We start from the raw sequence: 27807 nt of genomic DNA, 5'->3' as shown, positions 1-27807 counted from the left end.
AACACACATTTTTGGCTTTTTGAAAACCTGTCTGCTAATTTTGCATAAAAAAACCTGAGAGAAAGTGTGATGCTGAAACACCTGGTTGAATATCTCATATCTTAATGGGTTAGTTTTAAGGAAAATGATGGACCTGAAACGTATGTGTGGGTTGTGTACGGGATTTCATGGGGACTAAAAATGTGCTGCTTACATCAAATACAAATTTTGGATACATTTTTCAGAAAACAATATCATTTCGGCCCATGTTATTTTTGTGCTACTTTCAGTTACATATAAGGTTAAAATGACTTGAAAATCATTGCACTCTTTATTTACATTTTAAAAAGTGTTCCAGCTTTTTTTTAAAAAAGGGATTGTGAAACAACTGTTTTCCCATCGATGAAAAATACAAAATAAAAAAAAATACTTACATTTAATGAAAACGTTTTAAAAAGATCACTCGAGCATTATTGCATGCAGTTGCTAACATTCAAGAATTCAAAAACAGGGATTTTCAGATTCCTCTAAATTCACATGGAACATTTGCAATACGAGTCTTATCTCTCATCACAACTGTTACAATGTGCGTGCGTGTATTTTAGTGCCGTGACCATTCTGAGTACTTCTGTGCAATAGTACAATATGTTGTTCTCCTTCTTGGTCAGGATTCATCCAATCTTGTGTGCTCATGGAGAGGTCAGCAGGCACCACTGAGGGCCATGGACACAAATGGTTTTGAGATGGTGCAAAACCTCATGCATATGGAATGTCCTTGGAGTGTAATTCAAGCATCTGAGTAATTGCACTGTTGGGCTAGATGTGTACAAAAGTCACTGTAGACAAATAGCTGGAAATAAGTCCTCACCGCTCCTCTTCACAAGGCAAAAAGGCCACAGCTCGCTGAGTGTGGCATATGGCGCTGACATGTCCTCGCTTGCAGGCACAATCAAAGATGGTTGAGCTGAACGTCATTGACAGTCTGCGTTGCCTTTAAGAGTTTTGTATGATAATCCTGTCTCCTACATGAGCTCTACAAATCAGGACGAGGTGGTGGACGGGCAGGTGGGGGGGCTCGTCCAGGGGGAGGTCCCTGTGGAAGAGGGGGCAGAGGGCCAGCTGGAGAGGTACTGGGTGGAGGGGTGGGCGGGAGCACTGGCGGAGCAGGTATGTTAAGGATGGTTGGAGGAAGAGCCCGGTTGGGAGGTGGCGTGTAAGGGGGAGGAGTGATGGGAGGGGAAGGAGTGGTGCAAATGGAAGATGTTGAAGGCAGCGATGGAAGAGTGGAGAAGGAAAATGATAGTGGGCTGCTGGGAGTCGGGGGCAGGGTGCCCTGGGGTGGTGGAGGACTCCTGCTGGAAGGGTTGTAGATGGGAGGTGAGTGATGGCTGAAGTGCGGGTAGCGTGGAGGAGGAGATTTTATACGAGTGAAGTTCATGCATTTACCCTGAAAATTAAAAACAGACCACATTTTGTTAGCAAAGTGTTGCATTTTCAGTGCTATTTTTGATCTAGAAAATAATTAAAAAAGCCAAATTTACTAATTTGGAAGAGTAATTCCACTAAAGTGTCATAAGGCACTAGGCACTGGTCTTTTCTGCATTGGAAGGCTCTTAACTGAATGTAATTATCTAAAAGCCATGAGAAGAGCTGATCGAATTCTTCAAATTCTAAAGAAAGGAGTTTCAGGTCTTCCTTTTCATTGCCTTCAGCACAGGAAACACTGAACCATGCTTTACCAAAGAAAGGAAATCATTTAATTTTGCACTTCCTTGCAGCTCCGAGTGTCAAAATGGTGCTTGAATTTATTCATCCAGTCACATTAACTGTGATTTGTGTGAATTAATATGAGCACAAGAAGGTGAGTGTGAGCAGCCTGCAACAACAAAAGCTTTCACTTTTCTGCCCTTTTTCCTCTTTTCTTTTTTTTTTTTAAGTGAAACCTTGATATTAACATATATTTCTTGTTATACTATTATAATATAGTCTACAATGTGATGAGACACCCCACGTTTCCCAATTTGCTTCCCAAATTCAAGGAAAATAACTTGGAGACAATAGGAGGTCAATTTCTTTTTGGATTATTTGACTGGACACCCTCCCTGGCTCCAGTAGTCTCCCATCTTTTATCCATGAAATGGACACAAAAAGAAAAATAAATTGTCCCACATGTTCATATAATTCAATTTGCTGAACTCACTTCTGATCATATTTAAGTACACATCTCAAAGCTGGATGTATGTAGGAGCCTGACTGGCTTAATTCACATGGATGGTAGACAAAAGGAGTGACTAAACTATTCTGGGGAAGGTAGGCCAATAGGTCTGTAGGTACTGTAGTTCATAGATGTGGTAAGCAACTATGCAAGTTACTCAGCTGGACAAGTTAGCCTTCTTTACTCAAAGTGAGGTCATGCAAGAGAGAGCAGCCCATATTCCCAAAACAAGCTACACCCCTGGAGCAGCTGCACTGAGTGGAACTGAGAGTTGCAATGGGCTGATATGGAATGACAGTTTTGCCTCACATTCAGTATCATGGTTAAATTAAATTTGAAACTAAACCAGGCCAGATGATTACCATTTGCATTTTTCACAGATGCAATAGGAGAAACCTTTTTCCTTAGGAACATAAATCCTAATGGAGTCCTGGACTGTTATTATAGCTAAATTCACAGTTTTTGCTGAAAATGATGTGCTCACGATAGGTTGCTTATCTGTTTAATTCAAAATTAATTTGGGTAAAGCTACAAAAGCAAGGCATTCAGCTCAACCATCTTTTGCTAAAACTCTTACCTGTATATGAGAGATTCTATGAAAAAATAAATCTGCTTCCTATGGCTCCATGTGTTGCTTCTAATACGATTTACAAGAATCTACCATGCCTAACCTGAGAGAATCACTATTACTTCTATAGTTAGCATAGCTTCTAGCTTGTGTCTGCAGGACAACCCTCTTTTGCAGGGAAGACCTTTGGAGGCAGAGCTGAAGCATAGCTGTCAGGGAGAAGTTGGGACCAGCACGTTGTTTTCTTTTCAAGGGTACAAAGTTCTGCTGTAGAGGCAGATTACTTTCCCATAGTCATCAGATGTAGTTTCAAATTTATAACCTGAGCATAAAGCTGGATGTCAGTGCATTTTTTTAATGATCACAGCATAACTGTTGTTACTTGGTTGCAAGATGAAGTTGCCCTGCTGACTGAAGAATCAAGGGTTTATTGGATCAAAGCAGAAAATGTACCAAAGCTTATCGCATTGCCAAGCCATACTTTTTGTAATTCAACACCAGAACATGCTAGAATCAGGATTTTTACTCATTACTGGTTTTGTATAAATTCTATATCTTCAACATGACTACTAATCATTTCTCAAAGCATAAACACAATGTTTTGCATCTGATAATAAAATTAACAAGGAGCGCTCATAAAATGTAAATAACTTAAATTATGCATCCATTTCCTATACCCGGGTCGCGGGGGGCCTGGAGCCTATGCCAGCGGTCATCAGCGAGAAACACCCTGGACAGGTCGCCAGTCCATCACAGGGCCTCACAAACGAGACAAACAACCACACACACGCTCCTAAGGACTATTTTACAGACGAACATCAACCGAACATGTGTGTTTTTGGACGGTGGGAGGAAGCCACAGTACTCGGAGAGAACCCACGCATACACGGGGAGAACATGCAAACTCCAACAGAAAGGCCCCAGCCGGGAGTTGAACCTGGAACCCTCTCGCTGTGAGGCGATGGTACTAACCACCACAGCACTGTGCAGCCCTAAATTAAATGAAATCTTTTTAATTTAATTTTATATCTAATAGTATGCACATTCTCTGTAATCAGCCACAACATTGAAACCACCTGCCTATTAAATACCATCTGAACATCTACAGCAAATCCTGTGGGTCCGGAGGGTTGTGGGATGAGGTCTCTATGGACTGAGGAATTTTGAAAGCTTGGTAAGTACCATGAACCGTTTATTGTATTCTTCAGTGATTAATGATGTTCCGCTCACCTGTCAGTGCTTTTATTGTTGTGTTCATACATTGTTCCCTGTATATTTGCTCTCTCTTCAAAGAGTCAGTAACATGATATCTATGTTGTAGCTACAGTTAAGATATGATATGTTTTGTCTCCTGTGTGTTTTTAATCTAAAACGGCTGTCATAATATCTTATTCAACTATTTGGATTGTCAATTTGTCTGAAAAAGATACTTTTAAAATAAACTGCTGTAAAGATTTGAAGCTATATGTTATATGCTCAGTTGCACCATTACATCAGATGGAACTAATTTACTACCATTATTGCATCATTTGGTACACATTTCCACGCTATTGGCCAGACATACTGTGTCTGGTGTCTTCAAAACCAGTTTTTGAAAAAAATCCCACCTGGAAACCGATCTTTCTTTTCTACAGCAGCAGCAGTGCTAGAGATGACCTCATCCCTAAGTCATGGTCGCATAAGCATCGTTTCATCTGTATAGTCAGCTATATATTCTTCAAAGATTTAACTGTCAACACAGCTGCGTGCTACGCTATACAGTTCAGTGAAAACAAGGGGAACAGATCCTCCCCAGACTGTACGTCAGTATCTGTGTTTAAGCAGCACACCCTGTCAGGGTTGGGGTTTTTTTTTTATATCTACTGCAGAAATTGACTTATTATCTTGTAGATTACTCAGAAACGGTAAAATAACCTGAGTGAGAAGTTGTTCTAAATAACTGTCAAGATGTGCAAATGGCAAGGTAGAGGAGGGAATTTACGATAGTGTAATAGTATAGACTTAGACCCACACAGCTCTCTGTCTCACTCTGATATGTGAGGCATTATATAAACTGTTGCAGTGAGGGATCATCATGTACGGAGTTTCTGTATACATATTTTTTTCTCTTGTAGATCTTGGTCTTGGATTATATATCAGCTGCCAACTGTAGATTTTATTACACTGTTACCTCCTCACTACAGCTGGCCTCTAAGGAATCAATATTGGCCTCATTAAAATAATTCATCAGACATCTTTATGTTGTAGTGCACTGTAGCCAGACGCTGTGCTCTAAATCCCACGTGGCTGTCTGTTCACACTTCATAGCCCACAGCTGGTCCATTTTCTTAATATTTTCAGATGCGAAAAAATCGCTCCCAATGCCAAGTACTTATGTTAGTTCATGAAAAAGAGGCTAATTAATGACTCATGTTTAGCTTTTATGTTCTTACCTTGTCACCTGGATGAGGTCTCATTACAGATACACGATCATAGCCTTTTCTCAAAAGGACCCACAATGCATCCAATTTGCTCTGTGGAAAAAGAAAAGAAACCAAATCATTGTTTTCACAGAATTATTCAATTCTAAAGGGAGGTCTTTATGACCATAAGTAAAAAAGCAACAGCTTTCTGTTAACAACCCTTTCCCTCAGCACTGAAAAGCACAGTTCTACACACATAACATAAAATGACCTGATTACTCATTCCTACAGCCATTTCAAAGTGACTAACAGAAATGCCTAGACTTCATTGTCAAATGACTCTTCATAGTTTTTAAAAACAGCAAATACTTTGAGGATAAGTGCAGAAAACACAGCTGTTTTTCCTCAGAAACTGCTGGCTGTGCAGTTCTTCTCCCCGGAGGTCAGTCCAACAAGAGTCTGGCTTCTATTAAAAATCCCCTGCTGACTGGGGAGGTTCCATTCCTTGAACCCCATTCTGGCCTTGGAGGAACAGGCTGTTTGCCAGCAGTCACCTAAGCAATATTACCTGAACACATCTCCTGCCACTTTCTCTGTGACATTTTAATAATACTATTACATATCCTTAGCTGGGTTAGCACGGGGTAATTTACAACAGATGTTGTACATAATGCAGCACACATGCAAACAACTGGAAAAAAAGTGCTCCCGCAGAGCCAGATCCCACTCATGAATGTTTTTGTACATTAAATGTTAGATGATGTATATTTACAAACCACTTGAACAAAATATTCTCAAATCCTCGTAAATGTCTTGTCTTTTATGTTCACTCGAAATTCATAATTCCTACATCTTATGAAATGTAGTTGTTGTCAACAATGCATTTGCAGACTAATCCCTTTCCCCAGGCAGTTTCCTCCTGTCTGCGTGCTCTGGTACCTTGATGGGTGAGTACCACTTCCGTGGCCCTGGAGGTTTGTGCATGCCATTGTTGAGAACCCGAGCGGGAGGCAGCACAAACTCCTGCTCAGGCATCTTCACTTTTGCATTTTTGGCCTTTTCCAGCTTTGCTCCTTCTTCAGTGGAACCTTTCTCACCCCAGCGAACCTAATGACAGAGTTAGTCAGCTGCTCATTGTACCGCCACATTCAACCTTTAATAGATTCTTTGTCAGAGAGGCTTTTTAGCAGTGCCAGTGGTAAATGTGTTACATCTTAGCACCAACTCACCTCCATCCTTTTGATTCCCCCCACTCCTCTTCCTCCATAGTAAGAGGCATCTACAGTTGGCCATTTTTTCTTAGGCATGTCAAAGTCCTCATCATCCTGTGGAGAAGCAACAGGAAACAGTTTTATCATATTTGATAATAATAATCCAGAGTCAATTGGCAACAAAATGCTAAATTATATCAATACCCTCAAAGAGGAACTCTGGCTATTCATTTAGAGTAAAAATCTCTGTCTGCCCACCACTCTCCCCAGCCCTCTGTCTGTCTGCCTTATTGGGGTTATGTTATAGGAAATTACTAAGCCCAGTCAGACTTGTGGTGTTTTGACTCCTTAATTAAGCCTGTCTGTCTCTTAATTCACTAGGAAATCTTACAGCGGAAAACATAATAAAGTTTAAAAGTTGTCTTTGAGGCCTTGGTAAACCTAATTATCTGTTAAATTGGCAACAAATAAATGCCGAATGATGCGTCCCACAGCCTTGGATGGACTTGCTGGGTTTTGTGTTGTAGGAAAATGAATGTAGGTAATAATGAATAAGAGATATAAGGATCAATATGAATGATGTACATTTTCTCATCAGATTTGATCAAACCTTTTAAGTCATGTCAAGCAGTGACATTAGTCATTTAATTTTTTTTTTTTTTTGGGGGGGGGCATTGACATCAGATTTGAACCAGTGAGGATCATTTTAAGTTTGAGTGAATGATGATGCATGGTCACTGAGGTTCAAACTGTGAATGCAAACTCAGCAATTACACAGTTTAAACTCTGGCAGCTGCTGAAATCTTAAATCATGAGTGCTCTCTTCTTGTTTTTTTCCCAAGTCGTAAGAAACAGATAGGAGGTGCAGCTCCTACCGAACTATCCTCCACAGCTGGTGGGGGGGGTTCATGGATGATCTGAACAAAAAGAAAGGAACTCTTGTTAACATCAGAAAGCAACAGAAGTGATGAACACATTTGCCAAAAAAGTGTTTTTATATAATGTGCATGTTGCATGTTTACAACATGAGATGATTACACAACAACACATTGCTGAGGAATTGTTTTTCCCTCGTAGTCCCTGGTACTTACAAGAACTATGACCGAGAAACCTGCCATCCAGATTTTTTGGCCTGAGGTTTTCTGACCAGGAGGTAAGAAGACTAACAGGCTCACGAATACAGTAATACGTCCTTCATGTCATCTATTAAACAATGTTACCCATAAATGTTTTATGGGATTTTTACCTTTTTGTTCTCCTAATTATCTGACACAAAACCTAATTCAAGTTTTTCTAAACAAGATGCACGACACGAGAAGACTACTTTAGAATGCTGATGAGTGTTTTATACTCTGTGCTGTATTAAATTCATTCAAGGTTATCAAATGAATCTGATTCTTATATGTGATTTCTTTTCTTTTTTTTTCTTTTATGATTGCTTCTCCAAATCCTAAATCACACAGTGATTCTCTGTGGTAACCAAGCATCGTTCTCCAAACAAAATTGCTGTCCAGACTTGAATTTGGAAGTCAATGGGCAAGAACAGGAAGTGTGAAAGGAGAACAAAACCATGCTGGTGACATCTTTCCCTGGCAATTCTGAACTCATCTGTTTCAAGTGGTGGAAACATTGAACAGGATTTTGAGGAGGCGTTATGATCTTCATTTGAAGAGGAAATGTACAGATTTTAATGGTGGGCTACTAAGGAAAGATTTTTCTGTTTTTTTCTTTTTGAATATTTGTTACGCCAGAGGTTTGACCAGAGTCTAAATAATAGCAGACATCTTTCCCTCCCAAAGTATTTCCTCTTTTGACTGTATCCAGAGCAGATGACATTCATAAAAACTCTTGTAATGAAACTTTTGGAGAGCTGTCTTTGCTCTAAAAACTAAAACAAAAATATGTCAGTAGAAGGGGGTTCTTGTTTTCATATTGCTTGCTGGAAATTCCCTTTACTCATAGGTGCTGATTTAAAAAAAAATAACTTGTCTTAGTTCTTCTGGTGAACACGCAGGAGGCGGCAAAACGTGGAGGTTACCTCGCCTTGACCTCTGAAAAACCGAATTATTTCAACAGCAGCATAATTATTTAAACACCTGTTCACCTATTGACCTTGACCTTCTCTGGCTGAAGACTAAATTCAGCTTCAGGGGTCTTTATTGACTCTGAGGCTCTAACCTTCTAACCAAGGGAGTGTCGTTAGGGTCGATAAAATGCCTAAGGGGGCATTATCCTGACAAGAAGGACCTGAAAAAGACATTTCTTTCCATCATACCGTTTGCGAGCAACATTACTGCATTCATAAAGTGAGTGAGGCCCTCTAAAACCTGAAGAGAGGACCTGAAATGATGTACAGTAGTGTTTCCACATTTTCTATTAGATTTTTTGAAAGAAGACGGCCAGAATTGATATTTAGGTATATTTTATTAAATTTTTACCACTGGATTTTTCTGTAAATCACCTCAAAATTGATGTTTTTCACTGATTTGCTTTTTTAAACAAATTACCAGAAAACGTGTAATTCAAGAAATAATTGTAGTATTGTGAATAATTGTCTGTTTTCATGTTTACATCTATTAGGTTTTCTTTTAAACCATTGGATAGAGCCGTTCTATATTATGGCAAAAGTCTACAGTATAGCATATTGAGTGAATTCACATTTATTGCCATCAACATCACAATTTAGTTTTGTAAAATTAGGGAAAAACAAATCCTGCTTGTATTTTTCTACACAAGCAGTCTAAGGATCGTTTGAGAAAAAAAATAGTGCTCTAATATATATATATATATATATATATATATATATATTAGAGCACTATTTTTTTTTTTTTTCAAACGATCCTTATATATATATATATATATATATATATAAACAAAGCATTTTGAACCCGTTTTGTCAATCCAAATTGTGAATAACAACATAGAAAAAAGTTCCTCAGAGAACTCACCACGGTGCAGCAGAGAGGCCAGAACCACCACAGGAGAGCCAAGACAAGGAGAAGCATGAGGATGAGCAGAGCTATGGCCAGGATAGTCCCATCAGACTATAACGGAGAGACAGACTGATCAACACAGATTCCTGAATATGCAGAGCGTTACGTGAACCACTTCTCTTGGCATAATGCTTTGTACTGGGAAGAAGCTCTTTTGGTTTTATTTTCCATGGAGTTGATACTTCAAAACTTTGATTCTGCCGAAATATTTGAATTAGTTTCCAACTATCAATTAGACATCTGAAGCATGAATTGCACTGTTTGGATTAGTCATTTGTTTTATCTGTTGTTAGTTTGGGGTTTGGAAAACACCATGGTACCCACCCCACCCCCGTGCTGGTCAAGTAAATTATACTCACACAGCTCACAGTGGTGATGGTGACTGAACTGGAGATGAAACTGAGACCCTCGTTCACACTGACATAGAGGTTTGCAGCCCTGCAGAAAAAAAAAATATGTCACATCTACTATGTGGTCCCTTGAAAAAAGCAAAGTAGACTGTTGTCTTGTGAAACCTCACATTGAATAAATTCTAGGACTTACATCCCCTCATCCTGAAGCACTGGTGCGGGGCAGAGAAGATATGTATCTTCCACGATCAAAGGCTTCATCACTAGGAAGGCAGAATGAAAAGGGTCATCAGAAATGCTAAAGCGTTCCTAACTTACCTCTTGATTACAGTCAGCAATAACTGACACCCAAAGCTCCTGAACCGGGAGGTCATAACTGACTCATTATGTGCTTATGTGATGACGTAATGTATGACGTGGTTCAGGTGTTATGTGCCGGTGTATGAGCGGAAAGTTGGATGATGGACTCTGTTCAATAAAGCAACTAAAAGACAACGCTTTATGTGCTGATTCAAGTCAGAGTGTTCTGCCTAATTATAATAGTAATAAGATGAGCACACAACAATAGAAAGAGTCACCTTTCAGATTGTGTCATTGTTTAGCCTGATTATCGTTCAATTGTGACTGATCAGTGTCATGACTTCATTCTAATTCATGAACACTAAACAATAAGACTGCGGAAGCCAAGTACATGTTCACAGAAGTTAAATTATGTCACATTGTTCACTATAATGTTATTAACAAACTGAGAGAAGAGCTTCATTATCTGACATCAAAAGACATATGTATCCCTCTTTGGATTGCCAGTGCAAACCGTTTCAACCACTATTTTTGTTTTCCAGGCAAAATCTAAGTCTTCTCCATGTCCAGCTGGCTGTTGGGAAACATAGCTCCAACAAGCGTCGTCACCCAAACCCAGTGCTTATCCTGGCAGGGGGAAAGCATACCCCAGTTCTTAGGAAATCAACATAAGCGTCTGCCCTCCCCTACAGACACAAAACAGGATGGAGGGGAGGTGGGTGATGGGGATGGAACTGGCCAGTGTTGCCAAAAAAAAGGGCTCTACGCCAGTACAAACAAGGCCAGATATTAAAGTGCATCTCTGCACTGTCCATGTCTGTAAAATGCACATTTAAAGCAAAGAACAAAATAGAAAAATCCTTGTAAAGAGCTGATGGGACCTAATTTGCTGCATTCTGTACATTTCCTTAAGATCCTTTGAAGATGAAGATACTGTTGTTTTATTGGAATGTTTACTCCACAGCCAGCAAGACAGGTCATGTTTTACTATGAGCAACTGACAAGTGCACAGAGGTCTGCTTAAACCAGCAAATTAGGCTAAATTAGGTAATGATAGATGTGAAGACTGATTCCTCAGATTAAGGTACAACCAGAAGAAGGTTGGATTTGCTCATCATGACTTAAAACAAGTAGCCTGGCTCTCTCCAGGAATAACAAAAATCATCAAGCAACAAAGTTATCTCTATTTATTTATCATACAGCTAATAAACCATATTAATAAAAACATGTTGATTCTTATTAGTTGTGTAGAGCTTTAGATGGGGCTTTTTTATTGTGATTATATAGACCTATACGACCTTAAAGAACCTCGGTTAAGCTTTAGAGATGTCAGGTAGATTTTTTTTTTAACAGAGCCAGAGAAGCTGCATCTTTATGTTTATCACACCAACAAAAGAGTTGTATTGATATTGATAGCTGATGCCTTTGCAAGAAAGCAGAAACAGAACATTTCTTCGAGTTTTGTCTCACAATTGTAGCACCCAGTTGTCCACTGCAACATCTGTCACATAACAGTGAATAGCTCAGGACGAGACTTGCCAAATCCCTGTGCGCCTGAATGTATTTGCAACTACTTTTTCCAGGAGACACAAACTCAAACACCGATTCATCTGCTTAACACATGTAGTTGCCTCGGACTGCTTTCCTGCTCATCATTTGACCATATCTGCAAAGTATGCAGAGGGCTGGGGCAGAGGAGTTGGCTGGGCAAGTAAAGTTGTGTAACAAGAATTAATTTTTGTTGATAGACAACCATGCATTCATCTCCAGGAAACCAAATAATGGCTCTATTATTTTTTATTTAAAGTGTACCCTTTATAGGAAGTAAACAGATTCCAGAGGATTGTGTGTAAAAAGTCTCAAGAAGCGAACGACTCTGGAGGAGGATGCTTATAGTGGACCTTACAGAAGGAGATCATTTTACAAACATTGCTTCCATGTCCTCTGGATGTTGTGTCACAAAGGAGCAACTGAGAAACTGATGGCAACTGGAGAAAAAAAAATCTGATTTAAAGAGCAAGATGTGTGTGCAACTTAATACAGCTGAAACTATGCTTGACCATCATGGGACATGGTGACAAACAGAAAAGCTCTCTTTCTAAAAAAGAAATAAAGTAAGAAATAAGTAACACTCTAAATGTTAATCTTTCAACATTGATATAATGATACTTTCAACATTGTTTTGAAGAGGCGGACATTTTATTTGTGCTTCAGTGCTGACAAGTATCTTACTTTGTGCCTCCGGGGGACACTGTGGCTGGATAGAGCATTAGAGCAGTATGCTTGTAAAGAGCAGGGGGGATTTGGTTGGACCCCTATTTTAGCTCTCTCTGCCTTGTGTGTGGTGCTGCCTCTCTTTTATCTCTTAGTTTTTAAGGAACAATGCAATGTGTTGCTTGTAAAGGCCATAATACCAGTAGCGCCACTGTGGCTGCTTGTTTGATCAAAGAAGATTCCAGCTGTGCAGCTGACTTTATTCACTCAACTGTGGCAATTGAGTGAGTGGTTCTGATACTCTTAGTTTGAATGCACTCGGTTAAAATATTGATGTCTTTAGAAACATTTTGTCACTTACTCTTAGTTAAGGTGTCGTTGATTCGGAAGCTGCACAAGACTCGGTCAACGTTTCGGGCATGAAGGAATCCATTTCCTCTCACCACCACCTGGAAGGACTCTGGTTGGAGGGAAACAAGTACAGTATGTCAACTCAAAAACATCAGCTAATTTAGAAATAGATTAGGTTATTTTGAGGACTTTCAAAATCAACACAGAGCTCCCCACCAGCCTGATATACAGCTCTTGCAACAGCCATTGCTGTTTCAGGTAGATTCCATGTTTGATAGGTGACTGACAAGTTAGAAAACATTGCCAAGGACAGTTGTATTTCACAAGCTCTATAATACAAACATACAAACAGTATGTTTAATGGAACATTAAGCCTCTCTTACAAGGAGTTTGACACAACTGACATTAGTCTGTTTGCTTAAACAATTTTCCATGTAACTAGAAGATAATTAACTATGTTCTTATTTGTTATAAGATAAGAATGATTAAAAGACATTTTTGAACTTTGTCACCTTCCAACAACAAATGTGCAAACTCGGTTTGACAAAAATGGTAGGGTAACAGCTTCACATTTATACTTACATTTAGTCATTTAGCAGACACTTCTATCCATCTTACAAATGAGAAAACAACATTTAAGTTTTAAGCTTTAGAAACCATGGTCTATACAAAAATGCTGAATCCAAATAAATGTGTTAGTAGAACAAGTACAGAGGTGCAAGTAAAAGCTGGCTATGTGCATAAGTATTTATACACAAAGTGTTCTCTGAGGAGACGAGTCTTCAAGAAATACTTGAAATAGAGAGGAAGGCCCTCGGTCTGATATATCTTGGTAAATCGTTCCACCATTGAGTGCTTTGTGCAAACGGATGGCAGTACCAGACAATGTTCCTTAGAGGAATGGAGTGGTGTAGAGGGAGCATAAGCCCGTGCTGCCACGGTCTAGACTATGTGTAGCCTTTAGCAGGGAGACCTGGTAAAGGAGCATTGCAGTTGTAAAGGTGGGAAATAATCATAACCTGTACCAAGAGTCAGTTGATAGGCCACTTGTAAAGCCTCTTTTGATAACCTTAGATAAGAAAGGAAATAGTGAGATTGGTCGATAGCTCTCGACTTGACAATTGTTCAGAGTAGGCTTTTTGTCTGAGGCCAGCAAAGCATTTATCATACGTTTGAATGTTTGCTACAACAGTAAAAGAGATGGCATGGGAGGAGGTTTGTGGGAACTACACTACAAGGAACTACTCTAACTGATATGTTGTAGCATGACTACATGTCAGGAGTGTGTACGTACGGCTAGTGGGTGGTGCATCTTTAACCAAGGAAGGGTGGCATTCACTGAATGAATCAGGGAAGTGACTGCTGATTGTCAGTACTATTCAGTATAAAACTTGGCAAAGTTTTCAGCAGAGGGGTTTGTGGCTGGAGGAGGTAGAGGAGGATTGGATAACGCTTTGAAAGTGGAAAATGGTTTTCGAGTATCTGAAATGGCACCAATCTTATCATTGTAAAAGACAGTTTTAGAAGAAACTGACACTGAATGTGAAGGAGGATAGGAGAAATTGACAGATCGACTGAGTTGCCAGATTTGCTTGATTTTCTCTCCATAGTTCTGAGATTGGTATGCAACCTTCTAAGGGTATTGGTCAGCCATTGGTAAGATTGGTTTAGGGTGGATAGAGGACACAGGGTATTCAAACATGAGATCGGTGAAGAGCTGGGAGACCCAGCGATATCATTAACTTTATAAGCAAAGACCTTGAAATATATGAAGTAGTGGTCAAAGACCTGAAGAGGTGTGTCCATTAGAACCAAATGAAATGAAAAAATATTTCATTCATCCAAAAGGGAAATCATAACTTTGCAGAAATATTTTCAACAATCAAATTCTAAACTTGTATTATGCATGTGTTCCTGGCAGGAATGACCTCCAGCATTGTTCTATGATACAGCATAGTTGAAGAAGTCTCTTAATAAACACACTCAGTTCTTTAAACATTGGATTTTGAGTCATAAATATTAATTATGAGATACACAAGAAGCAAATTGTTTTGATGCACTGCGCTGGTCGCAGGAGGTTGAACGAGAAAAAAAAAATCTTTTCTCATCTTACCTCCTGCACAGATGCTTGAAGGCTCTGCTGCCAGGATCTCAATACAAGACTTCTTAAGGATCTGAAGAGGCAATGACAAAAGCATCATAATTTGTGTCTTGACAGGAATAATTTGGTGCTGTCCAACCTATTCTTATATAACGAATTGTCTATTATGCTTATTTATTTTACCTAACGTTGATGCCTAGTTTCAGCCATGAAACACATTTAGTCGTTTATGAATGATTCTCTTGTCTCTTTCCTCCCATTTGTGCTCTGTAAATGTGCTGCTCTAAGCATTTGTTGCTGTCTAGGAACACACTTACAGTGGCCCTGAAACAGGAAGAAGACTGATTCATGACCCACTGCCACACTCACGTGAGTAAGAAGCAACAACTTTTACTTTGGTCTTAATCTTTTCCAGATGCTTGCAGCTGCATGACCTTTACCTTTTTCAACAAACCACATATGTCAGTGCCTCATTTGCCTTATTTTTGTGTGGTATTAGTTTAGAGCTTCAATGTGGAGTGATTGGAGAAATATTAATGAAGTCAGTTCAATCAACATGATTTCTGTGGCCCTTTCCTTGATAACATAATCTGTGTTGTGTAAACTTGTTAGCACAAATGAACGCTTACTGAATCGATGACCCCTTGCAAAGCCTCAAACCCATCATTTACAGGGAAGACGTGGTCTTTGCTATCTGCAATCTTGGCCAGCTAGAAAGGAAACACATTATTACTGTAACAAGTGACAAGTGGGACTAATAAATGGTTATCTGAAAATAGTTAACATGAAATAAATGGCCTAAATATCTTGTTTTACGGTTGTAACACCAAACAGTGACAAGAAATATACCCAGTCCTGACATATTGCAGTGGTTGTACTACCAAACATGTGGATAATGTTATGAAAAAAGCATTTCACGTCTTTGTTGGAACACATAACTCACTACTCATAACTGCTTCTGTTGCAAGAAACAATTACTTCAGCTTTGATTTTCAGAGTTTTTTTTATATTTACAATAATGACTTTTACTCTCAAGCTTAGATATCGTGAGTGTAAAACTTAAAAAACACACACCTGTGTCTCATTGAAGTCCTTCACCCCTACGCAGTAAACCGAGGCACCCAGACTTCTGGAGCGATAGGCCTGTCAGGTATGCACACAGATTCACAGCAAAAACAGGAAGAAGCTCAACACCTGGATTCAATTACACTTTTCCGACATCGTCACAAAAAAAAAAAAAAGGTTAGAAGAAAATTTTAGGAAGTTGGGTAATTGACTGAATAACATCATTCAGATGTCATTTCACAATAGAAATGTTACACAAATGTCTGAGTGTCAAAAAAGAATACACAAGCCCATTTCTTTATTTCCAAGTAATAATAACCGCAGAGTGTGGTGATGGCATAAGACCTCCCACAATTTCCAAGTAAAAGCTACCAGCTCCCAAGAACCTCACTCCCACTTAATTTCTGCTGTCAGCGTGTGTCTTAAACTGTTAAAAGCTGGGCTTTCATGCCCTGCTTCACATCCAGTGCCTGAATAGTCTGAGTAGCAGATAAATTATTACATCCCAGCGACAGATGTTCATCCTTTAGAACGAAGATAAAAGTGATGAAGTCTCATGTGACAGCGTCATCAGATGTTCAGTCACATGTTTCACCTGGTCGTAGCCTCTATTTTTCCCACTCACCTCCCTCTCAGCATAGTAGAAAAGATTTTCATGCAGCTCTCCATCTGTCAGAGCGATGATAACACTGGCAGTGCGATAACCTGCAGATAGAAAGAATATTCTGTCACTTACATCCTAAATTCCATTAACTCAAGATTCTAGACATTTTTTTGGAACACAACGCAAAATCTAATCTAACGGCTCAAAGTTTATTTGAAAAAAGAAAATTTGACAGGATTTTGATATCCACCTTCAACCTTTTTACGTGTTTTGTGCTTGGCCAGGTGGGCTAATGTGGAAGGGCTGTTGACTTGAAGTGGTCAAAACAGAAATAAAAATGCTTCTTAATGCAGCTGAAATTCTATGTGTTATAGGTCCCCTTAGATGTCCTGCATGTTAGAAGCTAACGGAAACGGATAAAATCAATAATGCATTCATAAAAGTTTTGAATATTCCTACAGATTTCTCGAAAAGTTTACTGTTTGCCTGTTAGGTACAGGTAATACACACCTTCCGTGTTTCCGTAGTAAATCTGCTCATTAGCCTGTGGAAAAAGAAAAGCTGGGTTGAAATAGTGGTCTCTCAGGCTGGTAGTATTCAATGAATGAAATAACTCCTCCTTGCTCTAACACAACAGCCATACTCTGGAATGTGGTTCGTGTTATGGCGCCAAAGTAGAGACAAAGCAGGTGTGAGCTTAGAGTTGGATGCAGGTCTCTTACCCTCAGGATGCCCTCATGCATGAAAGTGTCTCCCCCTGGACGAACTGCATGGAGCTCCTCCAGACCTTTACGAATACGCTCCCTGTGCAGACATGCCAACAAAAAGAAAAACCACAGTGCTGATAATCCTATCTGATCAAAATATTTACTTTGTCCGATGCATTTATGAACACACTTTTGTATCAAAAGCAGACACTGTGAGGTGTGGTAATAGAATAATAGTTTCCATAAGGGCAATATTTTAAGAAAACAGAGGCAATGTTAAACAGATGAATAAACTGAAAAAGTATCACATTAGAATATTGGCTCGCAACAATGTCACACAGAGACAGACAGGAAACAAGCTCTTTGTAGACAAAGATATGATGGAACTATTGAAACTGTGAAAACTTTTTCACAGGAAAGACAGTTCCATAAACTTCCCACAATCTGTCGAAAACCACATGATTAAGTAGTTGTCCAGGCGGACGACACTATAGACAGATCCCAGCAAGGGAAAGTATCTGTCTGGATTCTTTTCTTGGCCATAAAAATCATGGATTATAACTTTGTGTGACCTCTGTCCCAATCTGTTATTACAGTCATTCTTTTCAGATGGATGATAGGAAAAGGAAAGGATTAAAAGCTGCTTTAAAAGATCTGCACCCACCTGTCTTCTGTCAGGCTCATCAAGATCTGTCCCTCAGTGGAGAACACAATGAAGGACATCCGCAACTGTGGGCTGGGGTAAGGAGAGAAGAAAAATACACTCTTTTAGATGAGTAATCCTTTTTGCTACATGATTTCCCACTCACCTTATGCATTTACCTTATGAATTTATGTGCAAGATGTTCAACAAACTGGTAGATTTCATTCCAGTGGTTCTGTACACTCCCAGATCTGACAAGAGAAGAGACAAATTAACTCTAAACTACATTTACACTACAAGAGCATGTTAAATGACAAAGGATCATATGGAACATAATAAGCCTCCACCCCTCTTAGACAGAAGCAATCTGAAAGAGACACAAAGCAGAGCAAAGTAGCACTTTGTGATAGTTTCATATATCACATATTCATTCGTGTTTATTTTTTATCTAATTATTTCTTTTTTTTTCTGTCATTGCCCTGGCCCCTTTTGGCCCTTGAGTCTGTGTCCAACAGGCCCTTCATGGAATATGACTGCTTAGAAATGGAGCTACTGAATAGAAACAGCCTTCAGAATAGCACTGTAAGGGGGAAAGCTTTGAGCACCAAGGTGTAGCAATGATGTCATACTCCTCGAATTACTGTTCAGATCCTTTCAATGCACCTAAAGTATTTCATAATATAATCAGGAGGACGTACCCTCATTGATGCAGCCAGCTGTGTAAGCACGCCTCTCTCAGACTGGATATTATTTGACATGCACTCTCTTGCCTCATTTCTAACTAATTTCTCACTTGTTGCTTGTCACATTCTTTAACTTGATGTTTCATTCAACTGCATGGCAATAGTGACAAAGCTCACTCTTTCCTGCTCTGCTGGGAGAAAAGCCTCAGCTTGTGAGCTTTTGTGTCTTTTGTGTGTCACTTTTAATTCTTATCAAAATCTCTTTCAATTAAACTGTGTTTTCATAAGTCCCTCATTTCTCAAACACATATTTTTCCATCGTTACCATGACACAAGTCCCACCACAAACAGCTCAGCCAAGAGGCTGAAACATTGGAACATCTGGCCCAAATGGAGAAAGGCAGTGCAGACTTGGAGAGGAGAGATCAGGCAGATACTGCGAGAAGACAGAAGGGGCATGTGAAGGACATTGCTGCTAAAAGGCAGTGTAAGGTTCTGTCTAACAAAAAGGCTGGAAAAGAAAGTAAAATAAGCAGTAAACTGATGCCTGACTATAAATGCTGTCAGAAGTCATAAGTCTGTAAATCTAAAAGAGTTCAAATAAACATTTACTCTCTATTACACACAGTTGCTTAATTTTTTCCTGCTAGAAACAGCAGTGTGCCTGGAATTGGCACCGGCCTGTTTACTGAAGGACAACTGGAAAATCTGTGTCCATCTCTGGAGGTACAAACTCTCCAAACAGTCAAGCTACAGAAAAATCATCCAATCACATCCATCAAAAAAGGTTATTGTTTGATTATGAGATAACTGCATCGATAAATTTATTTGTGAGTTAGTTGGCGGTCAAGCTTTTTCAGTCCAAAAGCAACAGCCTGTGTAAGTTAAGTGCTGGAGGAACCTTAAGATTATTTTCCCACAATATAAAGATCTCTACTTTCTGGCCCTAGTTGATGCCCTAGTTGATGATAGATCATTTATTAAAAAAGAAAAAAATTAAAGCTGTATCATGCCCCATCCAAAAAGAAAGACCCCTTTATTAGGTCAACTAAAAGCTGTAAACAAAGCATTGGCCTACATTTGAGCAGCTGCTGATGTTGCATTGCTGAAAAAAACCACAAAGATGACTCAAACCCAAGTGAGATAAACACGGATGCACGACCAAAGCAATGGAATTACTAATCTTCCCACTCCCATCGCTCCCACTTGCGATACACAGACTATATTGACAGAGAAAAAAAAAAGTGTTTTTAACATATTGAATGACAAATGAATAAACCTTAAACCTTGATAAGCAAACATTCAGAAAATGTCTTCAGTCAACATAAAGATAAACGCTCCCATGTGGATGAAAAGCAAATGTAGCAGTCCACAGCAGTGGTTACAGTCTGAGCAGCCTGCAGCTGACTTATGAATGGGGGGAGCACTGAAGACACCACTAATCATTACCATATGTAGATATACACCATGCTAATATGTAGACTAAGCCGATTAGGACATTGCTTTGTCATTCTATCCATTTTCCTGCATGATATGACACAGGACAGGTTATGATATCAGAATATTTAATTGCATCATAAACACATAAAGGTAGACTATCATGTTTGCTAGGAGAAACGTGACAGAAACCCAGCAGCAAGTAGATTAATGCATTTTTACAGTGGAATGCTTTCATTATAATGTGTAGATTTTTTTGTTGTATCTTTGTAACACCATCAACAGGTTAGAGTTTAGTGGTATATTCAAATACTCAGTCAGTGGACCTAAATTCAGGATAATACACATGAAATTTGAAAATAATACATCGTTCTTATGGATCTTTCTCATATATTTTAACACGAATGCTTCACATATGTCAACAGAACTCATCACAGTCATCCATTCCCTGTAACAGTGTCTGGTATTTTGTGTTAGGTAACTTACTTGTCCAAAACAAAGTAGAGGTCGAATCCTCCAATGCATGAGGACGACGGAGCTTGCCTCCTGTCCTGGTTTGGTCCAGCATTAACAGCAGTGAGAACAACCAGCGTGGCACCAAAAACAACAGGGAACCAGAGGCTTCTGCTCCAGCACAGAGTCATTACTCCAGCTAAAACAAATTTCAAACCGATCACACGATGGAGACAACCACCTTAAGTCAAAGAAGATGTATCAAAAAAGCTAATTCTTGCAAATTCTTCTTTCAATCCTCTTGAGATGTTTTCAAGAGCAAAAAACAGTAATCCTTGGGAGAGCTATGAGTGTACCTCTGGGTTTGAGGAGGAGGAGTGAGACAAAGCCGGAGTGTTAATGGCACCCTCTCATCACTGAGTTCAACACAGCATGCACAACGATGGGCTTCAAACCCTCCATCTGATACAGCTTTTTGCTGCTTTTTGTTCATGTCAGTGCCATGCAGCAGAAAGATCCTCAAACCGTGGATGTATTTGCAAAACTTTTCTTGGATTTAAAATTTTCTCTCTCTCTCCTCCTCCTCTGAGTACAAAGAGTGATGAAGACAGTATAGTAAAAACTGCAAAATGCCCTGACTCCTCCTGCCACCTAGTGGTGGTAAAAGGCTGCTTTTTAACTGTGAATCACTTTGTGTGATTTAATATTACGACGAATACATGCTTTGTGGCTCATTTTTGTTAATTGTTAGTGCCCTGGATTGCTATAAATACTGCATTGGCAGTAGTTAATTGAAAACACACTACATCAGATACTTTGCGTGCCTTTGTTATTGTTTGAGAGAACCCACCCCCCCATGTTGGAGATATGTAAATCCAGGTTAAAAGTTTGATTATTAACATACTGCATACACAAAAAGAAAACAAAGTTATTACTGAGGGACATTTCTGCTTAACTATTTTTTAGAGTATGTTTATTACATAAATAACATAACCTGGATCAGTTAAATATTGAAACACAATGTTGTTATGTAACCGATATTGTGTCATCAAACCTTAATGTTTTGACAGAACTGGTAGATCCATTTCCAGGATGACTATATTTTGTTTAACTCTTTTATGATTTTAGCTCCCTGGTAAAGTATTTGAATACTTTGTTTTAGATTGATTACATTCATGCATCCCAGGTTGTCCTACCTCATCTCTCTGTTTATTGTCATTACAGTTCTGTGCATCACTTATGTTCAGTCGTCGAAGCAGTCCCAACAACACACACACACACACACACCTTGCTTTTCTTCATTAATTTGCCAGATTTTACATGCAATCACTGCACCCCCGCATTTCAGCCTTTCTCACATTTTTGCTCTCGCTGTTTTCTTGGTGGGTCTTGGAAGTTCACAAAGCATAGTCATCCCTCTTGTACACATTATATCGACAAACACAAACTCGGAGGATTTAACACACATATCTTTGCAATGGTGAGGCAATCCTGTTACAAACCTAAAATAAGTCCCCAATTTGTGAATTCAAAATGTGCCTGCAGGCATAAAGGGCCCCAACTTATTAGAAAAATAGATCTGAAGATCATGCAAATAAGAATTGTTTGATCTCATTTAGTAGCTCATACTAACCAGAAAAAAAAAACATATTTGCACTCTATAAATTTAATTTTGAATAAAAGATTTGGGGGTGAATCACCAGGAACAAACAGGAATGCAAAATAGAGGTTTACATACAGGAATAGAAAACAGTGATATACTGAGGGCCTGGAGTCAAAATCCAAATGTCGAATGAATTATAAATGAGCTTCAACTTACTCTACAGCAGCAGACATAAAAATGTAAGAGGTACTGTGAGCTGCAGAGCTGTGTGATCTCTTATCTTTCAGGTCAGGGCGTTTGTTTAGTCTACTGTCTTGCCACTGCTAAACTGAGCTTCCTGCAAAAGCCTATTCTTACCAGGGAGCTCCATAAAGTCAGAGCTATGCTGACAAAGAAAATGAGTCACTGTTCAGTTTCTAGTTTATCTCTGGCCTTTGTCCAGATGTGTGATATCAGGCTATTAAAAAAAAAAAATCTGAAGTTTTGACAAATACCAGCAGAATAGAAATCAACACAATCACCAGAGAGCAGACTAAGCTATTTGTACTAAATAACACTGTAATTGTCCTGATTAACATGAAATGTGCTTTTATGAAAATCAAAGACAGCCAGCCTGTAATGTAATAATGGGAAATTTCTTTAATGTCTATCATACATTTTGAATATTTGCAGAGGTGAAGCAGAAAAAGGAGGCTTGTAGTAGTTTATAATGCCTAAACCTAACATATCTGTTAATGAAAATAACAGTAAACTAAGAGTGAAAACAAAAAGCAAAGTGTGGACACCTTTTGAACTTAGAATCAGAGGGTAGAATTTTATTGTATACAATCAAGTTCTGATTACTTTCAGTGTTACTTGTCAAAAAAAAAACAGTGTGCATTCCTCAGGTCAAGCAGACAGGTCAGATGGTTTTCCTTTCTCCTCTATGGTATTAGATATCCACTGTGATTTTTATTGACATTTATATGGAAAAAAAAGGAATGAAGCACTCAGGCATTATTCAAGATTCAGACAACCCATGGCAATGACTCCATCACTTCCCTACTGCTCCATAAATTGGACAGAGCTCAGATGGGTTATTTTTCTTATGCACAATGTATTCGCATGCCTTCGCGTCAAACACAGACACACAGTCACTAGGGAAGCTCCGTGGAGTGCTATACCTGCAGTCACACAGTAAACACATACAATAGAATATGTCAAAGCAAAGCAAAAAAAGCTCTTTTTTCATATTGACATTGTAATGTAGTGATCTATGTACTTACGCAGTACAGCATCCCTGGCAACTACAATCCATACAGGCACTGTTTCTCCATGTAGTCCCCACTGCATGCCATGTGTTATCCACTCCGTCTTGGCAATGGGTCTGGCCTGTAGGTGCAACAAAAAAGGTCAGTCAGAGTAATAATACAACTATATTATCTGTAACAAAGAAAAATTGTATGCTTGAACAGCAGAAATGCACTTGATTTGTGTGTGTCTCTGATTTATTTTACCTGCTTTTAAAGTGTATTGGACACAGGAAGCATTTGACAATGACAGCCAAGTGCAGAGCAGCAACGCCACAGCCAAATATTTCTTTCAAAGAAAACGGGGACAAACACTGTAGTTACAACATACAGTCAATGCATATTGAGTCCAGATATGTTTTCCAGAGTTCATTTGGCAAAAAAAGTCTATACTCCAACACTTCAACAGTTACAATGCTGTATTGTCTTTGTTTTCCAATAAATATAACTTTAAAACATTTTTTAAAAAGCAGTTCATTACCTTTATTCTGTGAAGAACATAAAACAACACTTAAAAACAATTCTCAACACAAGGTCACAAAATAAACTATATTAAATGAACAATATCAAAATTTACCATTGTGGTAATGTGACTTGTAAAATTTTTCAGTGTACAGGTAGGATGCTAAAGTTATGTTGTAATTGTACTTGAGCCCTGTTTCTGTTATATAGTACGTGTGTGTATGTATGTGTGTCTGTATGAACCTTTGGCATCAAACATCAGGAAGGACAGGAGGAGTGGTAATCTAACCCAGAGGAACAGGTCAAAGTCCAAAAATATCTGTATCCATTAATGTCCCCCTCTGCTAAAAATCTTCCCCTTGTTGAGATGTTCATGTGGCGTTTTTTATTCGTTACAACACATATTAGATTCAAGATTCAAGAGGCTTTATTTATCCCGAGGGAAATTGCTGTGCAACAGTTATGGAACAAGGGGGAAACTACAAAATAAAATTAAATTAAAATAAAATAGACAAATAAGATAAAATAAAGCTAACATAAGTAACTGCTGTACAATATGTGCAGTGTGCAAATAGCAAATAGCAGCCTCAAAGAAAACAGTATGTATAAGCAGGTGATTAGGAGAAGTGGCATTGGGTAAAGTGACATAGGGTAAAGTGACATTTGGTATTTGGCCTCAGGACGCAGTGTTTCCAATAATCCTCTCTCGACCTGAGGTAGATAAATTAAACAGTCTGATGGCCACAGGCAGAAAGGACTTCCTCTGGCGTTCAGTCCTTCAAAGGGGTGGAATGAATCTATTTCTGAAGGTGCTTCTGTGGGAGGTAAGCACCTGGTGGAGAGGGTAAGTGTTGTTGTCCAGGATGCTATGCAGTTTACACAGCATCCTCCTCTCAGACACCACCAACAAAGAGTCCAGCTAGACCCCCAGGATGGAGCCAGCCTTCCTGATGATCTTGTTGATCTTGTTGGCATCTGCTGCCCTCAGCCTGCTGCACCAGCACACCAAACGAAAGAAGATGGCACTGGTTCCCACCGACTGGTAGAACATCCTCAGCATGATGTTACATACATTGAAAGATCGGAGCCTCCTCAGGAAATATACCCGGGTCTGACCCTTCTAGTACACAGCCTCAGTGTTCTTGGCCCAGTTCAGTTTGTTGTCCAGGTGTACACCAAGGTATTTGTAGTCCTGGACCACTTCTACAGTCTCACCATTGATGGAAATGGGTGTAGGGGCAGAATTCCTCCTGCGGAAATCCACCACCAGCTCCTTTGTCTTGGTGGTATTAAGATGCAGATGGTTAGTCTCACACCACCTGACGACGGAATCCACAACAGCCGTGTACTCCTCCTTTTTCCCCTCACTGACACAGCCAACAATTCCCGAGTCGTCCGAAAACTTCTATAGGTGGCTGGATTCAGAATGGAACTGAAAGTCAGAGGTGTACAGGGTGAACAGAAAAGGGCAGAGAACAGTTCCCTGTGGGGCCCCTGTGCTGCTGACCACAGTGTCAGACACACAATCCTGCAGTCTGACATAATGAGCACGACCCGTCAGATAGTCTGTAATCCAGGAAACCAGAGGGGGGTCCACTTGCATCACCGTCAGCTTACTCCCCAGCAGGGCGAGCCGGATGGTGTTGAACGCACTGGAGAAATAAAAAAACATGATTCTCACAGTGCTTCCCAGTTTGTCCAGGTGGGTACAGGCACGGTGGAGCAGGAAGATGATGGCGTCCTCTACTCCAAGTCTCAGTTGGTAGGCAAACTGAAGAGGATCCAGTGATGAGCTGACCTGAGGCTGAAGAAGCGACAGGACAAGCCTCAACAGGGACTTCATCAGGTGGGACCTCAGCGCCACCAGTCTGTAGTCATTGGAGGTGCTGGGACGAGCCTTCTTTGGTACAGGAACCAGGCACGATGTCTTCCACAGCACAGGGACATTTTCCAGACTCTGGCTCAGGTTGAAGATGCGCTGCAGGACTCCACTCAGCTGGGCTGCACATGTTTTGAGGACCCTCGGGCTGACACCATCGGGACCTGCTGCCTTGCCTGGGTGGAGTCTGCACAGTTCCCTCTTCACCTGCTCAGCTGTGAAGGTCTGTGTGTCATGTGTGTTGATGGGGGAGGGCGAAGGTGATGATGTTGGGAGAGAAAGCACAGGTATGGCGTAGTCAGGGAGGAACGATGGGGGAGGGGGGACAACAGGGCTGGAGGTTTGAGGGTGGATGGTTGTTGAGGAGTTGGGGGAGGGGTAGTCCGGAGCACTCACATCAAATCTATTGAAAAACAGATTCAGGTCGTTGGCTCGTACAGTCACTGTGGGAACAACACTGTCCACACAGAAGTTGATGTACTCTGTTATGCAGTCCGTGAGATCATCAAGGTCCTCACCATGCGAATCACAGAGCAACTCTCATTCTGTCAGTTCAAAGCCAAATCTGTCTCCTGTGACCATCTCCTCACAGACCGAGTGGTCCCCGGGACCCGGCCGGGTCCTCCACGGATCCGGCCGCTCAGCGGATGACTGCACACTGGATTTTGTACTCCTTTGAAGGACCCCTTGGGTGTTCGACTGTTGTACGTTAATAGTTTAGCCAATTGCTTTTTATTTTATTTTAGTCAACTTTTACTTTTGTGTCCTAAAATAAATACCACTTTGAATCCTAAATCTTGTGTTAGCCCATTCCTCAACAGTGGAATTTTATGCTGGTGTTCGGTCAGTTACTTATCCAAAATGTTTAATTTTGGCATGTTTGACACCTTGAGATGACATTTCTTGTGATTTTGCTGCTATTCAAATAAAACTGAGTTGACTTGAATGTCTGTGTTTGCTGTCCTGGTCAAAATGTCCTGTTACTGTCAACAATTAATGAAGTAAAAGATGACATTCAAGAAGATTATTGAATAAGATGACACATTTCTTTAGTATTTAATAAAAGATTGATTTATCATTTTAATGTTTCAAAGTGAGAGGGGCACCCTTTATGGCCATCACTTGTCTAACACTCCCTTCTAAGAAGGAACACTGCATGTAGTCATCCAGTTTTTGTTTGATTAACCCATTCTTCCTACAAAAGCTATTTGTACTAAATAACACGTTAGCTACATGTAGCCCAGGTGGAAAACCACTTGACTAGATAATAGTAATTATTTTCTTTAAGTTGTGTTTTATTACATCAGTGGAAATTAATTTTCCCACTGTACTCAAAGGCATCATCCAGTCCTCTAACTCTACTGGGGAGTACCTGCCCCCAACAACCAATCAGGAGCTATTCAGTCTGCATCCTGACCTCAGCTCCGAAGTTAGATGCAGAAATGCTTTGCTGCTTCTGGTTCTCTATGACTCCAGCCACGAGAGCATTTAGAGGACAGAAAGAGAGGGAAATATCCTGTTAAACTGAAAAAAGAGAATCACACAAGATCACTCACCTACTGTGAAACCGCAGACAAGCAACCCGACAACGGGAGACAAGTTACACTGCCTAGTTCAAATCCTCCACTTTATGGACTGTGGCAGCGCTGAAGTCAACGTGCGTTCATCTGAACATAGAGCAACGGTCAGGTTTTTGAGCGGATAAGGAATTCCAAGGAGCACAACAAGATCCCAGATGGTGAGCCGAAGAACCTAGGAAAAGACACATACACATTCACACTCACTTTCATGAACCCTTAATATTAGGTGCACCTGCAACAACTCAGGGCCCCAACGCATAGTGTCTTTTTATATGTGTGCAGACCAGTTTTCTTTTCTTTGTTTTAGGGGTTATTCAAATACATTGTTCCTGTACTCAGTGGCCACTTATTCTGTTCATTGTAAAAATACACGAGTGGCTACTCAAACTTCATTCTTGTATTTCTCTTTGTTGCTGCTCAATTCATTGGCTCTAACCGAACATAGGTCTTCTGATGCTAGCCCATTGCTATATTACATGATTATTACACTGTACTTCATTTGCATATTGGTAAATTGGTTACAGATGTGGCGAGCCAGCCAGGAGTCAATTGAATTAAGCACCAATACTGAAGCTTAGATCAGTATGGATTTCATACAAAAGTCTGGTGTCCCAAATGCAGTAATTGTCAGTGGGATAACTCAGGAAACTGAACAATGTAAAGAAGTCTTTCTAATACTTTCTAAAAGAGTTTGGTGATATTAAGAGATTCCTTCTTG

General features: G+C 39.8%; 1 protein-coding gene across 6 annotated transcripts; it reads right to left on the bottom strand.

The window, feature by feature from the left end:
• Positions 1 to 297: 297 nt before the first annotated feature.
• antxr1a (ANTXR cell adhesion molecule 1a) lies at positions 298 to 21121 on the bottom strand. Of its 6 annotated transcripts, XM_072388218.1 has the most exons (19): positions 20633 to 21120; positions 20310 to 20475; positions 17883 to 17954; positions 17725 to 17796; positions 17076 to 17157; positions 16864 to 16897; positions 16375 to 16454; positions 15759 to 15827; positions 15314 to 15394; positions 14697 to 14757; positions 12594 to 12692; positions 9912 to 9981; positions 9728 to 9806; positions 9324 to 9419; positions 7251 to 7292; positions 6394 to 6489; positions 6104 to 6271; positions 5195 to 5275; positions 298 to 1426 (listed from the first exon to the last, which is right to left on the bottom strand). In XM_072388218.1, exons 2-19 carry the CDS (start codon positions 20465 to 20467, stop codon positions 1013 to 1015), a joined length of 1854 nt encoding a protein of 617 aa, XP_072244319.1. In that variant the 5' UTR covers positions 20468 to 20475; positions 20633 to 21120; the 3' UTR covers positions 298 to 1012. The 6 variants fall into 6 exon arrangements, with proteins under 6 accessions (XP_072244319.1, XP_072244318.1, XP_072244322.1 ...); XM_072388217.1 differs by having other exon boundaries at positions 20310 to 21120; XM_072388221.1 differs by lacking the exon at positions 20633 to 21120 and having other exon boundaries at positions 17883 to 18822; positions 20310 to 20385.
• Positions 21122 to 27807: the final 6686 nt, after the last annotated feature.

The sequence above is a fragment of the Leuresthes tenuis genome, unplaced genomic scaffold (genome assembly GCF_036924035.1).
Source record: "Leuresthes tenuis unplaced genomic scaffold, fLeuTen1.0.hap1 SCAF_6, whole genome shotgun sequence".
NCBI lineage: Eukaryota > Metazoa > Chordata > Actinopteri > Atheriniformes > Atherinopsidae > Leuresthes > Leuresthes tenuis.
This window is presented reverse-complemented; position numbering and strand designations above follow the sequence as displayed.